This window comes from Poecile atricapillus, chromosome 9 (genome assembly GCF_030490865.1).
Source record: "Poecile atricapillus isolate bPoeAtr1 chromosome 9, bPoeAtr1.hap1, whole genome shotgun sequence".
Taxonomy (NCBI): Eukaryota; Metazoa; Chordata; class Aves; order Passeriformes; family Paridae; genus Poecile; species Poecile atricapillus.
In genome coordinates this window covers 10,975,874-10,993,650 of record NC_081257.1, presented here as the reverse complement: position 1 = coordinate 10,993,650, position 17,777 = coordinate 10,975,874, and the positions used below count along the sequence as shown (strand labels likewise).

At 37.0% G+C, this 17,777-nt stretch overlaps 1 protein-coding gene across 1 annotated transcript in view; it reads right to left on the bottom strand.

The window, feature by feature from the left end:
- Positions 1-17,777, bottom strand: part of CACNA2D3 (calcium voltage-gated channel auxiliary subunit alpha2delta 3) — a 388,427-nt gene that overhangs the window by 138,013 nt on the left and 232,637 nt on the right. The window contains exon 12 of the mRNA XM_058844987.1: positions 3,805-3,883. Within this exon, the coding sequence (XP_058700970.1) occupies positions 3,805-3,883 (79 nt within the window). The remainder of the gene's footprint in view (positions 1-3,804; positions 3,884-17,777) is intronic.

Below are 17,777 nucleotides of genomic sequence, written 5' to 3'. Positions count from 1 at the left end.
TTTGAGCTGTCACCACTCCCTTTTCAGTGCTTAGATGTCAAGAATCTTTATACATCACAAACTTGGCATCTGGAGCCCACATCATGCAAGAGTGATGAAGGACTGACAAATTTCAAGGCTAAAATTTCATCAGGCCTTATTTAAATGCATCACTTGCCTTCATTTAGCTCCTGTTAATGAGAACAGACCAACATGAAAGAGGCCTCACTACAATTTTAATCATTTGACAAGATCACAACTTCTGTGGAGCTGCAATATTAAGCTTTATTAATCTTTAGCAAAAACATGGCAGCTGCAAAGAACTTTTGAGCTGTGTTTTTGTAGATGAGGCAAATTTTGACAGGACAGTTAAAGGTGGTCTCTCTGAATCTAGAACTTTCCAAATTAATACACCAGCCCATAATTCAGCATGTTACAAAGGATTCTTTCTATGTTGTAGTATTGCAAATCATATGTTTTAACTGCACAATAAAGAAAACAGGTTTTAGCCTAATTTCCTATGACAAAAGAGACAGTAAGTCTGAACTAATTTTGTATAAACTTAGTAAAAAAATAAAGGTTTCAAAGACAAGTGAAAATATTTGTCGATCTGGTCCTAATGGGAAAACCCTACCAAAAGTTATATTATATATATAAATATGTAAATATATATATAAATATATATATATATAATATAAATATTATAGCTAGGAATAACATTAGGTAACATGCTTTTAGTTATCTTTTAATTTAAATTTAGATTTTTGATTCATGTGTTTCTGGCTACATGTATCTCACAAGGATTACCTTCCTACAATGCTAACTTTACATCTCTAATCTAGAGGTCAGAGATACCCCATGGAATTAAACCCTTACTGTTCCTATAGCCAGGTTAAATCCCCAGATAAAGGCAAGAGTGCAGCTGCTGAGGCCATGGCAGCAATGGCAGCAAAGCCATGCTTCAGTTTTTGCATTCCAACACCTGCTTCTCGGTTCCCTGGTGTGTGAATTATGCCACCTCAGAGCCCCCTCACAGTCAGCACTACCTTTCTTCTCTCCCCAGCAGGAAAAGACTGGTGAAGGAAATGGGTAAGATTTGGTAATGACAAGCATGAGAGATGTATAATAATGTGGTAAAAGACAGACACTTATGCTCTGCATGTGGGCTGCCTTTCCCCATTACCCAGTCCCTGCCTGTTTGGCTTGTTTTTCTCTAAAATGTCCACCATTAGACTGATTACTTTGCAAAATGCCTCCAACTGATTTTTCACGTGGACTGCAGTACTTTTCGTTTCCTGGGCACTGTGCAAAAGAGACGCAATACTCTTGCAACTAATAAAATAGCAGAATTTAAAAATCCTCAGGGTAAGGGCTAAGGAGAGAATCCATTGTTTGAGTGCAGCTGTAAAGCTCCCCTGGAGGTTTCCCCTGTCCCTCGAGCAGGTGAAGAGGCTCTGGGTTACTGGTGCCACCAGAGCCCCAGCGCAGGAGGGGCTGGGGTCACAGTAATAACGGGAATGGATGTGATGAGGGTTCCTGCACAGAGCTCTCCTCTGCTGATACAACAGTCCACAAACTGCTCCAGCTGGCCCAAACCTGCCTCAGGGCTCATCTGTCCTCTGCCAGGCTGGAGCCACTATCAGCTCTCCCATAAGCAAAGCATTTTTCTCTACGTTGCTTCCTCAGCCTCTGCTCCTTTGGACTGATGGATCCGACCCTTTGTCCATTTTATAATATGTCAAACCACAGTGATGGCCCGGGACAAAATGTTTAAGAAAATTAAGTATGTAAATCAGAGGCTGTCAAATTGCTACTGTAATAGTGAATTTTACTGAAAAAAAACAAAATAATAATCCCAGCTGTTTTGTAAGCAAGCAATGCATTAACTCCCAGTTCTATCTCTACAGATTTCTGCTGGAAGTGGGGCAGAGGGAAGGGCAGGGCCTGTCATTTTTAAGTTCTAGATGTTACTGCTAACATCTGGCACAGGCACACTAAGCACTAGGAAATTTTCACCTCTGCTCACTTCAGAATTTTAGTAAATCTTGTTTTCCTTAATATGCACTTACTGATGATACAGAAGAGTAAATCACTGCAATTTTCACAAGCCCATCTAGAGGGATTTTGGGGATCTTGAATGTTTTAATGTATTTAAAATGGTTTGGTGTTTTGCTTCATTAAGCAAGCTCCCTCTAGATACGCCCTACTTATACGGAAAAATGTAACAGAAAAACATGCTTGGGGTTTTTCAAGGTTTCACAATCAGAACCTAGAAGCTAAAGAAGTTTTGCAAGGTGGTGTGAATTTCCCCTGTGACCTGTTTTAAAGGAAAGGGCTGCTGGGCACAGTCCAGTCAGCTGGAAACCCTGCAAACAGCCTTCATCTATGCTGTGCTTCCAAGGGGAAAATCACTGCAAGGAAAATTGATTTTAGGGTCATTCGCCCTCAGTGACAACAACATATTTTGGCCCACCCACACAAGGAGTAAACTGCAGTTCTGCTGTTCAGGCAGTCTTTAGACCAGCTTTGCTACACTCCTCATCTGTTGTGCTGTGATCCCTCATTTCACTGAAATAAAATGGACAAGCTGCAAGTGGAAACTGCAAGGAAAAATCTAAATCTGAACTGTCTGACCATGACATGCTGTTTCCAATTGTAAGTTTCAAAGCTGAAAAAAAATATTAAATTAATGATTAGAGGTAGAAGATTTTTACATTATATGCTATCAGAGAGCAGGTATTGTAACTATTAAACTGAGAGGGAAATAAATTTATAGAAGTAACAGTCATTAAGCTGTTTAGTTGATTTATATGAGTAAGACTCTGACTCAAAGCAACATGTCTCTGAAAAGAACAAAGTAGTCCTGAAGAATGACAAAGGTGGCCACTTTTCCCCTCTGGGAATAAGGAAGACGTGGACCAGATGATCTACTAAGGCAGCCTCCATTGCCTGGTCCTAATTTCTGAGTTGCTCTACTTAGATCTTTATGAATTTGTGAAGCTGGGCTAAAAAGTTAAAAGATTTCGTTGATTAAATTGTCTTCAAAAAAGATGCTTCAAAGGATTCTTATACTATTATTTAAACTAAATTATGGTGTAATATTAGCTGATTAAGACAAGACTTCAAACTGAGTAATTTCCATCAGCTGGGCATAACAGTAGTTAAAGAAATAATGACTAAATGGATAGCACCTGATGCAATTCATCATAATGTAATGTGGCACAATGGAAAAAAAAAGAACTTTTTTTTTTTTACAAAAGGAAAGAAAAAGGAAAACCTGAAGATTAATTAGGGTTTGGGGCTGTTTTTTTCCTGAATCATTCCTGCTTGTACTAGTCAATCCTTTTACTGCAGCATCTCAGCATCTTAAATGTTTTAATTCTCTTTTCCTTCAAGGATATAAACCAGTTTTTTTCAATTACACTGTCAGTTCCTCAAGGGACAGGATGTCTGGTGTTTTACATACCATGCCTAACTCAACAGGATTTGTACCCAATGTTCTTAGAAACCAAACTCACTCTGAGTAATAACAGATAGAAGGGAACAAATGCTTTGGAAATAGTTTGTTCTCTGAACAAAAATTTAAGACCACATAGTTTAAAAGCTTCATAAATATTTTAAGGAAGAAAATTTCAGATTGGAGTTTTTTGCTCTCTAAATTGTATGTTACAAGATAATGAAGTATTTTCATTTTTTGGGAAAAAGAAAACAACCCATCCTCTGTGATGAGTTGCCAGTGACACCATATCTGTAGAAGGGTCAGATGTGCAGGAAGGCTCAGCTCAGGGATTGTGAAAACAAGGATTTCACAGAAGGTTAACAAACCTTTGTTAGCACAGGCCATCCACTTCAGGTTATCTGCAAATGCAGCTTCTCTTCCAATCAGATAGGTAAAAATACGGACCTGAAAGTAAAATGCAACAGACAAATCAATTAATACTGCATTTAAAACATACCCAGTGGAACTTCAGATACAGATGTGTAATTCACAGGACAAACCTTTTCCAATAAACTATTACTGGTTAAGCAGTACAGTAGGGTAAAAAAAAAAATTCTGCCAGGAATATCTTTGTGACAAAATGTGGCTTTTGTTCTGTGTAATAGAATGGTTGATCTTTTTGAATGTGTTTAATATCTGACCTTAAACTACAGTTATGCTTAATGTGTAATTAAGAATAAACTAAAACCATTGGAGTACAAAATGGTATGTCTCAGACTAATCTGTTTGCACTTATGAATTCAGAGAATTGTTATCATCAGGGGAAGAGGCACTTAACTAGCAAATACTTCTGTAGAGAAAGAATCTGCAACACCAGGCAAGCAAATTCCCCTAGTTTTCAAGGTTCATGTGACACAATATCATTGCCAACATAGAGACAGGTACTCAGAGGTAGCACTTTAATAACATTTAATTCATTTTCAGTTAAATACAACAACTTATAATTTTTCCCATTAGGGTTTTTCCTCATTCACAAATGGTAATATTTGTAAAATAAACCAACTTTATACTAAATTCCCATAGACTTTTTTTTCCCCACAGAAATAGTTTTAAAATATTCTGAAAGTCTGCCTCTTTACTGTCAGTTGTGACACACTATTTTCTCACTGCCCTTTTATCCATTTTCTTAATGGCCACATCCTGTTTCTAGGCATACATAGTGCTTTGTGTTATCATCATGCCTAGAGACCAGATTCCAATCACAAAACTTTCCCAGTCTCTCAAACATAAAATATGCACAGAACTGAATTGTGATTTATATGCTTTAAAAAGTCTACACACTGATGGTGTAGTGTTGCAAGCCTGAGCCCAACAGCCTACATAATCCAGCTCTAAGACTCTAAAGAGCACAACATTAAACAAAAGAATGGTGCTTTTATATTTTGTTGATTACTATGAAAGCATTAATAAAGAAATTCTTTGTTCTGCAAAGAGATATGAAAGTGCACAGAGAGATTTATACTCTCAAAATACAGCATAAATCACTGTCACGTTTTATCTTCCTGCAAATGATGCTTGAAAATAGCCTATGATGAGACTGAATACTCGACGAGATTTATATTTAATGATCTGCTTTAATCTATAATGAATCAAACTAGACTGTGTTCCTAATAAAAGGAGACCAGCCTTATCTAAACAGATGAGCAGTAAGCATGATAACAGGCACAGGCAGCAAAATAAGCTACAAAAAATGAAATTTCAACAAACTGGTAACATGGATCAGCATGAGGAATGGGCTGTCACTGGGATACTGCTGCAAGGATTATGATTTTTTGCTGAGTATATTTTTTATATCTAGTTTACTTAGTATCTAGCAGTTTTGCTAGAAAATATTTTAAGCATGATAAAAATACTGCTAATTGTAGTTACTTGAAAAAATAAAGGCATCTATAAAACAGAGAGCTAGAAGGTGAGTGATCCAAATTTATGAAGTGCTGTTTCCTTCCCTGTCCCCAGGTATTGTGTACTTTTCTCTACACTCTTTCCATGGTACATGTTATACAAGTGATGTTTACCAAGGTTACCATGAAGTAAAAAGTCTTTTATACAGTGAAATACAAGCTACATTATAATTTTAAAATACCCTTTCTATATTGTTCATGAATTAATAGAGTGACTATTATTCATGGTAGTATTGTAAGAAAATAGCCATGACAGGACCACAGGAAGGTATTTTAGTTAAACTTAAAGCCACTAATACTTTAAAATTTTCCTTCTACATTGACCTTAAAGACTGAGCAATAGGTGTTGCAAATACTGTTTAATACTTCATTCAGAATAGCAAGAAAAATCCTCAGGGTCAGTTCTGATGGAAAAAAAATCTGATTATTTCTCTACTTCTAAAACTTTCATTTGATCAGGTCATTGAACCCATCAGCATAAACTTAATTCACTGTGAATTAAGTTGCAGTGAAAAGCAGTAACCATACACTGCAGAAGTATCACAGAGTCACAGAATTAAGGAAGTTGGAAAAGACCTTTAAGATCATTGAGTCCAACCTATGGCCCAACATCACCTTGTGAATCAGACCATGGCACCGAGTGCCACATCCAGGCTTTGCTTAAACACCTCCAGGGATGGAGACTCCACCACCCTGGGCAGCCAATTCTTATAAAACAAAAATTTGGCATATTATTTTCTGCTTTCCAAGACCACAGTAGTAGCTTAGGTAATAAATTATTAGAATTTAAACTTGCATGAATAATTCTACATTCTAAATCCCATTTTTCAAAACAAGCTTGGTTCTACACACCTTTTATACCAGTTTTATTCTTCTGGATATGTATTCTCTGTGATAATTCTGGATGTGTAATACCAATAAACAGGAAAAATTCTGAGCACAGATTTGTTTACTGCAGATACATAAAATATAACTAAGTCAGTATTACAGAAATACTACATGAATTTGGCAAGGGAAGTTCAAATTAGTTCAACTGCTGCCCATGGATGAGACCTGTGCAGTGATGGGCTATGTATGGTGCAAAACAGGACACACAGCATTGTAATAACCACTGAAATTGTCACTGTACATTGATTAGACATTAGGGACCAGATTTAATATCCATCCATATTCTCAGATCCCAGGCAAGAAATATGTTGGTAGGTAAAGCTGTTAACAGTGACCATCAAATTTTCTTCTGGTATATGTGAGGTAACTGAATGGGAAGTGTGTCAAATTGCTCCTGCTCTGCAAAACGATTGCATGAAATGTTTATTTTACTCAAACAACCCACATATCACACTAATATTGTGTAGTCTGCTGATAAATATGTATAATACTGAGGTATATGATTGAAATTTCCGTAATTAATAATAGATTAGGAAGAATAAGGCATGCCTGTCTCATTCTGTTGTTTGTATTGGACCTTGAAGAAAAGAACAAAATACAACTATTAGCTTTAATAGATATGTGCACTGTGCAGACACACACTGATGCACCTATGTCAGTGCCTTATGGTACAGCATAATTTTAGGACACTAAAAATTCCTTTGAATCCATATGGAGAGAATGTTTCAGTCAAGGGAGACTGAGTTAATTCAAAGTTGTTATGGGCACATCCCAGAAGATCCAGTAACAACATTTATGTAGTCTGCATATGCTCTGGCTGAATATAAGCCAAATGAGAAAAACACCTTTGAATATCCAAGTGCTGTGACTGAATCAAGAGACCACTTCCAACAAAGCAGGAATCGGCCTCAGAGAGTGTAAGTACCTCTCTGGCAAAAAACATTATAGAAAGAGAGCCCTTCAGTTCTGGATAATTTTGAAAGCTTTACAGGATACTTGAAAGAGACACCTGAATAAAAATATTTTCTGTGTCTGACCTGCAAAGTATTATATCAACTATATTAAGGCTTATCATGAACAGTTTGGTTTGGAGAAAGAAAATATTCTCAGGCAGATGCACCAGTCTTGAATTTCTATATCCTGTCTACAAAACTGAAAATTGTAGATGTCAGATTGAACACAAAGCAAAGCTTACTCCAAGAGCAAAAACTTTAACCTTTAACCTTTTCAATTATACTTGCCGTTTCTGTGCAGTAGGTGCTCTAGACTGCTATTTTTAAGCCAATGTTCACAGAATATGGAGTGAGAGCTGAAAGAAACTGAAAGGACAATGGAAGTAGAAACTTTAATAGAGTTTGGGCCTTTCTCACTTCATATTTTTCTCAAGCAAGCGTTGAACGGCTTGAAAAGAATACCATTTGAGATTGATGTATTTTAATTATACTTAAAGCAGCTGTGGAAACCTCCCAGATGTTACCTTCTTATTATGTCTCATTCCTGACCTGGAAGGGTCACTTCCTGGAAAGAGACTCCATTCAGTTCCTCTTCTTACCAAAAGATTGCAGCAAAAACTCAAATGGTTCCAAACTATGGAATCAAATTCATATTATGCAACCAACTAAATTCAAGGGTGCATTTTGTGTCGGTTAGCTCCTGGGTGTGAGACTGTGAACTCTGGTACAAACCAGCAGTCCATGGTAAACTAGTGAGGAGCACAACACATCAGCTGTTGTCACAAGCTACTCCCATCTACTCAGCAGAATAAACCAATATTAAAGCATCAAACCTCCAAGCTCAGTAATTCAGACAAAACTGTACGCAAATCTTACACTTAAATCAAAAACAGATATATAACTGCATACATTACTGGTATTTTTATCTTGCTTTCTCTCTGGTTTTCCAATCTCTGGTTTTTCACATTCTTGTTGCTTTACCTGGGCACAAACCATGGTTTGGACTATACAAGGGGTTGCTCTCTACTCTTTGTTGCAGCCCCTCAAATTTTGAAGAATAAAAGAGTATTGTAAGTTTCTTGCTTTTACAGCCAGGGAATATTCTGTAGTTTGAACCTTTAAACTCCAGACAGAAGGTTTATATAAAATTTCAGAGATGCATACACTCAAGCATTAGTGAGGAAAGCTAAGAATGATGACTTAAATGACAGCTATTCAGTGCTAACCACTTCATCTGAAATAGCCACTTAAGGGTTTATCCATTATGTGTGGGCTAATCTGCAGTCCCTGAACTGTCCTCACCTCTGAAACTTCATTAAACTGGCAGCGTAGGGAAGAGAGCAGGGACCTTCTCCCATCTCTGTTAAGCAAGGCAAGTCAATCTGCAAGACTCTACACAATGAAACTGTGAATTCATATCTTTGTGCCAAACAGCTGGTAAAACAGTATTTCCAGAAACTTAAAATGCCGTGTGGGAGGGGAAATGGGACTTGTGCTTGAAGCTGACAGTGCAGACCTCTGTTTGCAGCTGCAAACTATTTCATGGACACCTTCAGCAAAATAGTCTTTCCTTTCTGGCTCAGCAAGAAATAAAAATAATCCTGTGGCAAGAGCTATGGAATTTAAGAGAGATGTAGGGACAAAATTGAAGTTCCCATAGTTATAATCTGTGGTGGCCCAGGAACACCGCAGCTACTCTCTGCATGGAGGAGCAAATGGACTGACTGGGAACAATGGATCAATGTGAGACTGAGTGATTGTCTGAACTCCTAGGCAGCCTCACAAAAAATAATTGATTTAACTGTTACAAGGGCTCTCAAGATGAGAGCTCTCAAGGCAGATTTTCATAGGCACCTCATGCTTCCTACCCAGCATTACACTGTGCTTGTCACCACCTCCAGATTAGCCTTCAGTATCACTCTTCTTCACATAATCTCATCCTCCTCAGTCCCCTCTCTGCAGAATCCTTTTGTACACTTCACCTCAGAAGGCACCAGTGGGAAAAGGGGGAATTGATGTTTCTGTTGGTCCCTGTGTTAAGCAGATGGCACAACCCCACATTTTCCTGTGAGGATCAGTCTGGATGCAGCCATAAAGGATTCTGAGAGTCATACTGGATTCACTCATCAAAATCAGAAAGATCCACAACAAAAAAAAGTCTGAATAGACCCCAGATCTTTGCCCAATAAACCTTTCCAAATCTGAAAATGGAAAAATGTTGACCTTGTAAAATGTATCAATGTGAGATGTATTATAGGTACTAACTTTAACTGATACACAAATCAATCCAAAATAAACACAAATTCCAAGTGCATTCAGAGCATCTGGTTATTGCAAAGGGCATAACATACAGAGCAGTGAACAAGGTTGGGAATAGAGAAATAGAAATATAAAGTCACTCTTGAACCTTCACATTTATCTCTAAATGTTTCCATAGCTTTTTTTAACTTCAGTTCATTTTTTATTATGAGGTAGGATAACCAACCAAACAAACAAATCTGAGGATCAATTTGCATTGATAAGTTAACAATTAATAAGTTAACAAATTCCATGAAGCCAGTGATCTTAATGAACACACAAAATTCTGCTGAGGAGGGGTGTGAAACCCTGTGATGCAATGTAAGACAGCACTACCTCAATATCTCCTGTCCTATTAGACCTTTGCCCTGTGAGGTGCTGAAAGCCTCAACTTACAGTGCACTCAGAGCAAGGAAACCATGAAATTGAAGACATTACCTCATGAAATTGAATCCTGAAATGTTAAGTTACTCAGTAAAAGGCTCTTCATTGTTAATTTTCCTCCTGTAGTAGTCAAAATACCTCTTTTGGGAAAGTTTACATTTATAAATTTCCTCATGTTTTTTCCTTCCTGCAATTGCACACTGTACCCAGACAATTTTATAATAATGGTTTTTATTATAGTGCTATTGAAACTCCATATATTTACCCTAAAAACTGATGGGACAGTTAGCAAAAACAAGCTCCAAATAATTTAAATGTCTGTGTCACAGGAAAACAAGATGTTGTAAGCAAAGATGGCGAGAAAAGCACTCATCAAAAAGCTGAGCCCTGCTTCTCCAAACATCCACATCCCAAACAGCTCTTAGAATAGACCTACCTCAGAAAATCCGTACAGGAAAAAAGGAAATGGGTGCTGCAGTCAATCCCTTGGGCTCAGGGGACAGCAGCACTGTCACACTCACCTGTGAGTGTTTCTGGATTTGCTCTCTAGGGCAGCTGGGAGTTTCTTTTGGAAAACTCAAACAAGCCACATGTTTTACATGAGACATCAGGTGAGGATATTTCTTCTAGCTCTGAAAATGTGCTGACATACTTTGCTGATTTACAGAAAATTATAATGCAACTGAGGATTTACAAAGAATAATTTCCCATGAAAATTCATCCAAATACAGAAGAAATATTGCTTGCAGGGAGAGATGAGATTATGCTGTTTTACACTGTGCAAGGACAGAGGAGGTGATGAGAAAGTGTCCAGCTCAAGGCTTATTAGCACAGAACTTATTGTTTCCCTAAAAGAGTTTGATGATTGACATAGCTGTTCAAAAAAAACAAGACAGGATTTGTACATGGGACACAAGTTTTAGCCATTTTACACATCCTCAATTATTGGTCACTCAGCACTGAATAAGATCAGTCCCTTCACAGGTGGCACAAACAGCACAGCAGGATCTTAATAAATTTTATGTAAAGATATGGCAGAGTAAATAGGTTAAATGGTATTAAATGACTACTTAAGAGATGGTATTTAAAATCTAAACGAAAAACTTTCACAAAATCGGTGTAATAAGCATTATCCTTTCTAGCTCTGTTTCCTGCTTAGTGTGCAGCACATGTTAATGATGTTAAATAGGCAAGCAATAATGTACTAGGTGTGGTACAAAAGTGTGGAGCTTGAACATACTGAATTCTTCTTAGCATTTTAACAAGTCAGTTCAGCAAAGACAATTTTCACAGATTTTGAGAATATTAAACTTTTGGTTAAAACCATGTCTAGGAAATTACATCCCAAAAACCCCAAAAACCTGAATGACCCTAAACCAACTTGTTGCCTTCAATGTAACTTCTATTTTCAGCATGAACTGTATCTGTAACAAATTACTTTGAGCCCAATGGGTTGTGTTATAAATATTTCAGATATATAGTGTGAATAAAATCTTTATACAGCACCTTCTAATAGTGTGTCAGTACTACAAATTATTACTGATGAACTAGTTTAGAAATATTTTCCTGAGTTTTATAAATCCTTATTTATTCTGCTTTTTATATAATTTAACTAGTACATCCAACCATGGTACAATGACTTCAATTGCATGGGATATAGGAGGGAGAAGAAAATTTTAACTTGCTTTTTAAACTTTCAAATGTTGCCTGACATCAGTTTTCTATCATAACAATGTTACTATTTCAAAATAAAATTAAATAGATTTATTGGAGCAAGGAAACAATTCTGTGCTATCATTTGAAAAGCAAGTGAAATTTTTTTTTATTCCATTCTTGATTTGCAAGATTCCAGGTCAGTCATTACAAACCATTACCAAGTCAAGCCTAAATGAACTACTCAAGCATAATTCAGCTATACATAATGACATTCTTCAAAATGCTGGAGGATTTGCTGAAATGTAGAACATGCATTTTCTTCCTTAAATGCAAAATAGCAGCCTAAACAAATTAATTTGTCTGAATGGAGAGAAGGGGAAGGGATTAGAGCAGAAGCTGTGACATAACCAACTTTCTTGGACCTAACTGAAGCTCCTGTGGAAAAAGCAGGCTCATACAATTTCTGCTACTACTCTGCTCAACTTTCTTGTGTATCAACTAATTTTTTTGCAGGAATCCATGAGAAAAGATCAAAATCAGACTAAATTCTAAGTAACCAAATACTGCCAATGTCTCCACTTCTGGCTATTACACAGTTCCAGGATGTAACACAGAACAATGGTAACTCATTTACAGTGTGCTTCACCGTGCATGGTGCAGACACAGATTAGAGGATGACATAATGGATAAAGCACTGGCCTTTCACCCTTGGGATTTTGTCCAGCCTGCAGTCCTATCAGATAATGGGTTTGGCAATCTCCACTAGTCTCTTTTGGACACTAATCCCCACTACAGAGTCTCTATAATTCATCATATAATGTAATACACCTGGCAACTTTACCACCAGTTCATTCTTTTGTTACATAATGGCCCAAAGTGAAGTCAAGGGTGGTTAATGCTCTGACAACCGACTATTATCTCCCATAACAGCTGATTTTGAGGGGATTATTGCAGTCATAAACCATTTTATAAAAATTGGCAACTGGGAAAGCAGTGTAAGAAAATAAGGTGATATTTAGAAGTTTTATCACTGATTTTCTACCAATCTCTAATGGACTTTCTAGCATCCAAAAAATGCTGGAGAGGAAACTTGAGATTAAAGCTACAGATCATGAGCCAAAAATCTGAGTCCTAAAGAAGCTGACAGTCAGAAAGGTTTGACTGTTTTGAGGTTACAGATGCCTTTTGTCTTTATTTTTTTTTCCTCTTTCAAATATACAGCATATTTCTTCTTTATTTTGCCTCAAGTATTTTTTCACCTCTTCACTTTATCAGGATTCTTCCCTTTTCAATTTGAAGTATTTGACCACTTCTGGTATTCCAAAAGCTACTCAGCTTTTTTCACAAATGAACAAGGCATTTCACTGCTATCCAGACCAATCACTGATATGAGTGGTCCATGAGACAAGAAAAGGGGAGCTGTTCTCCATTTATAGGACAAGAAATCAGCTCACTGAAACTGTGGGAAAGCTTGGGAAGATGAGCAGCTGAGGATCCAGTCTAAACTTAAATGGCATTAACACACAAGCAAACAGGCAATAGTACCAAGGTACTCATAGTCAGGGGAATTAGCACACACAGCTCCCACTGGAAATAACTATGGGTCCTGCAAAGTGGTAAAAAGGCATGAAAAATTTCACCAGATAAAAGTTTACAGGATGTCATTTTTGTTTGGTAGACATCAGACTGCAGAAGGATAATTATAAAAGGTGTAAGGTGCTTCTGGGCTTTCTGGTACATCACAGCTGCATCTGTGCAATGTCATTTTGTATCACGCAGGTGTCTAGCAATAGTTGGATGGTCTATATTTAATCAACAAAATTGCTTTGTAGAATAAATTTCACACACAAAAAAAAATCAATAAAATAAAGCCAGGGAAATTCAATCTGTAGCCATTCCTGCTCTGACCAAGAGGCGTTACTAAAATGTCCAGTTTAATAAAATCTGATCCATTTGCGGAAGCTTCACAGAATTGTTTTGAAATAAGGTTCTGTATTTCATGGCTCAGGATATCTGTCTTTTTTCATGCAGGCTTGAATTGAGCAAGCTTTCCTTTAGTACAAGGGGATGTAAATCCCCCTGGCCTGTGCTTTGAACCAAACGTTTTAGGTAAAAGTCAATGTGGTGCTGATCTCCACTTCGTAAGCCTATGTTTGGTTCTGTACAGCTGAATTTTCTGAGAGGTTTTATACTGAGATCAGTGGCAAAAAGTTCAGGTTCTAAGAATCCAACTTGTAACAGGAAGATTTTCATAAAGTAGTACAGAAAACTGTTTGAGGTCTACTCAGAGAGAATGCAAAGAATTTTGTGAATTGTAGATGTGACGGGACCATAGAATGTGAGTTGGAAGGGATCCACAAGGATTACCAGAGTCCAAGCCCTGAGCCTGCACAGGACAGCCCCAAGAACCACAACATGTGCCTGACAATAAAGCTGAAGGCTTACAAGAGCAGGAAAAAGTTTGTGTGTAGAATTTTAGGATTACTTTACTTGTTCATTGAAATACAAAATCAGCCAAAGCAGAAGAAGCTGGAAATGCAGATGCTGCTCTGATGGAACAGCAGACACACTGTTTGGCAAACTCTGGCAGGAATGCGTGTTTATTGTTGGACTTCCTGTGAGTAGAAACACTACAACTTCTTTAAGAAAATCTTTCTGAAAGTGCTGAATTAGTGGATAGAAAAATGAATGAGATTTTACACAAAAACTGTCTGCTATGCCGAAAAATATTTAATCTTTCAGACATTATGTATATATACCCATGAATTGTTTGAACCTTCAAAGTGCTACAGCAAGAGCATAAAATAGACATGAAATTCCTTTATCTCGACATTTTAACCAACTGAAGGCAATTGCTGCTCAGACTGTCAGAGTACACCAGTCAGTATTAAAACTGCTATGCCTTTAAGTTTATCTTTGATTAAAAATTTAATATACTTCTTCTTTATAATTCTTGTAGCCCTACAGCATCCATGTGTTCTCACAGTTAAATGAAGTCAAACTAAATATTTAATACACCATTCTAATTAGCTACAAACTATTACTTGATTTAAGTCTGTAAATGAATGTGAAAAGACTCTGGAGGCCTAATGTTAACCTTCATCCACTCCAGTTATATGAGAGAAATTACAGGCTCTAATTAGACTCTTTAAACTGCAAAGAAATAGAATTTTCATAACCAGCTTATTAAAAAACGAAGACCCCCTTGGGACAGGGCAAATTGCTTCTACCCTGATCCGCTTATCCTTGTACAACACCATACAGAAGAATCATGTTGTCTGACTTGCAGCTCATATTTCTCCCAAATTAATGAGCACTCAAATTATTCCAGCTGCCCCCTTGGCACGGAGAAAAATTGAAAATCCACGGCTGCCAAGTGACGTGTATAACCCAGCTGCTAAATAAAATGTGCTTAAGGGGACACAGCTGTCGAGGTGACTATTTACATTAAAATAAGTCCATGGATACAGAACAAATGTCTAAAGACAGAAACAGTGTACAGCACTTTGTTTAACCCTTGAATTTAACCAGGTCACCAAAATTTGCAGCATCATTCACAGGCTATACATAAGTACGTGGTCTTTTGACCTTATGATTTATTTCTCCCAATTTTCCAAATCTTGGAAAAATTCTGATTTTCTTCTGCAAAACAGGTAAATTAAGAGGAATCACATTAAAAAGTAGAATTCCCATTACAGAAAGGACAGCTGATTTTTCAAAACAACTCTACTTGAGAAAAATACAGAAAGTATTCTGTACTCCATCTCCTGCTCTCCAAACATGTACAGTGTGACAATAAGCATGATCTTTGAGGCAGCAGGATGGAAAATGATACTTGCAGAGAATTCACACAGACTTGTGGAAGCTGAAAAGCACCTATTACTTTTTTTTATTTTTTTTGCCTTAATCCACACAGGCTGTCCACTCACTTCCACATGAAGCTGAGGATACCAGGCATCATGTTTAAAACACTAAATAGTGTTAAGAACTCTGTTGTGTAAGAGTTAACTGTATGCTAAAATACTCTAGGATGCTGTGATTCATAGGCCACATTTTTAAATGTTTTATAAACCATGACTGTAACCCAGCTGACCTGAACAGCCGTGCCAGTTGAATATATCCATATACCTTGGAATAATAGGGGCCAATGCAAAGTTTCTCTTTACTAATCAGGAATACTTGGCCAGAGGACATCTTGGATCTAGGACCATAATCTAAATTCAAATTTTTACAGTCAAAAAACATTTGCTTTGTTCAGCAAGAACATGTGAGGCCCAAGCCATAGCAAAATGTGTGTGCAAGCAAATCCTAACAAGAATTGTACAGAACCCAACTGTAGAGAAAGTTCAGTCAGTCAAAGGTTTATTTATTTCAGCCTTCACCAGACAGTTTAATTTGAGTAGTTACTATAACACAAGCACTTATAACCATGGAATTAGGAGCTGAGATCATATTTGGAAAAAATGGTAGATAAATAATATGCATTTCCATCAATGAAGTCCGATAAAATTTCCCATGTAGCGTTGGAGAAATTAATCAAATAATCTTTAAAATATTCGTGAATATTTTTTAAGATCTGTGGGTAGCAAAGGAAATGCCAAGGACAAGAAAAGGGAAATTTATTCTTAAATATTTTCAAAACCAAGGAAAAAAATCTGTGGAATCACCTGCTAGATTTTACTACCCAAAAAGACATTAGCAAGACTGATTAAGCAATTAATTCTCAATCATATACAACACAATAATGTGGAAAGAAACAGCTAACATCAACAACAGTGATTCTATTTAACCAATCTTATTTCCTTTCAAAACAAGTGTCTTTTGAACGTGAAAAGAGGAGGAGAAAGATATCCTGATTAAATTCTCTAAATACTATTAGGAGAAGCATGGCCATCCTCACCAATCCTGGGCTCACAGGCAGCAGACCATCCATGAGAGCTTCCAACTGAGCCTGACAAAAATAATGCACAGCATATTACGTGCTCAGTGATGCTGTTTCCTTCTAAGGACTCCAAGCCTGCTGAAATGAACATGAACTGAAAGCACTTCTCAGATAGATATGTTCTCAAAGTGGATTTATTATTGTCATGTTAGGAAGAGGATTTGGAAGAGCAGAAAAAGATCTGGCCAGTACCATGTGCAATTCAATAATCTGATTGAGGATTTAGATGAAGAGAATCCTTAAAAGTTTGTCAAATGACTGAAGCTGGAAGTCATTCCATGCCCCCTGGAACATATATGAAAATTGAAATATTAAATATTAAATATATATGAAAATATTAAATTTATATGTTAAATTTATATATTAAAATATTAAATTGAAAAAAGCATTAGCTGAACTTCGTGTGTACTGCAGGGTCCAAGACAGAAAAGTCTGTGATAAAGGAGGAAATCTACAAGAACACAAGAACTGGGATTTTTTACTAACCATTAGCTATCCTAGGTAATTTTAAAAGCACTAAACTGAGAATGTCATCCAACAGCAAAATGCATTTTACTGCATTTACTGCAGTTACTGATTTTAAGGCTACAGACATTGTAACATGTTAGTCTTAGTTAAATTAAAAAAACCTGTTTCCTTAATCATTCTTCTCTGACTGCATCCTGAACAGCTCATTTAAGGAATTTATCTGTGGGTGACTCCAGGTACTGTGGTTAACCCTCTCAGAAAGTTAACAAAACACTGAGGGGTTTCACCTGTCAATTTGAACTCATCCATGTTCCAATATTTGCTTGCTAAACATCAACAACAGCAGTTGAGGTGTTTGTAAAGAAAGACATACTTGGTACTTGAGAGAACAAAGAATGAAGTCCTGAACTACTGTGGACATTAAATATGAAACAAAGCCTAGAGAGGTCCATCCTCTGAGTTCAGAACTAAGTCAGGTTTTTTCTCAGACGTGACTCACAATCTATGCTCTAAGTCCTGTAGTTAATTATAAAAACATGCTCTGTTTGCTGTCTCCATTTTCACTGCTGCTTCTGCATTGTCCAAACCATCTAAAAGTATGCAGTGATGTCACCATATGTATCATGGAGAAGAAAAAACAGATGAATACTCTGTAAACACTCTTCGTCCTTAAAGCATGTAGCCTAAACAAAAGGCTTCCTCCTCCTTTCAGAGCAACCTGGGAAGAGGGAGACCTGAGAACCAAAATGAGGACAATGAGCACCAGCACACCTACACTGAACTTGCATTTGACATTAGGAAAAACAGGA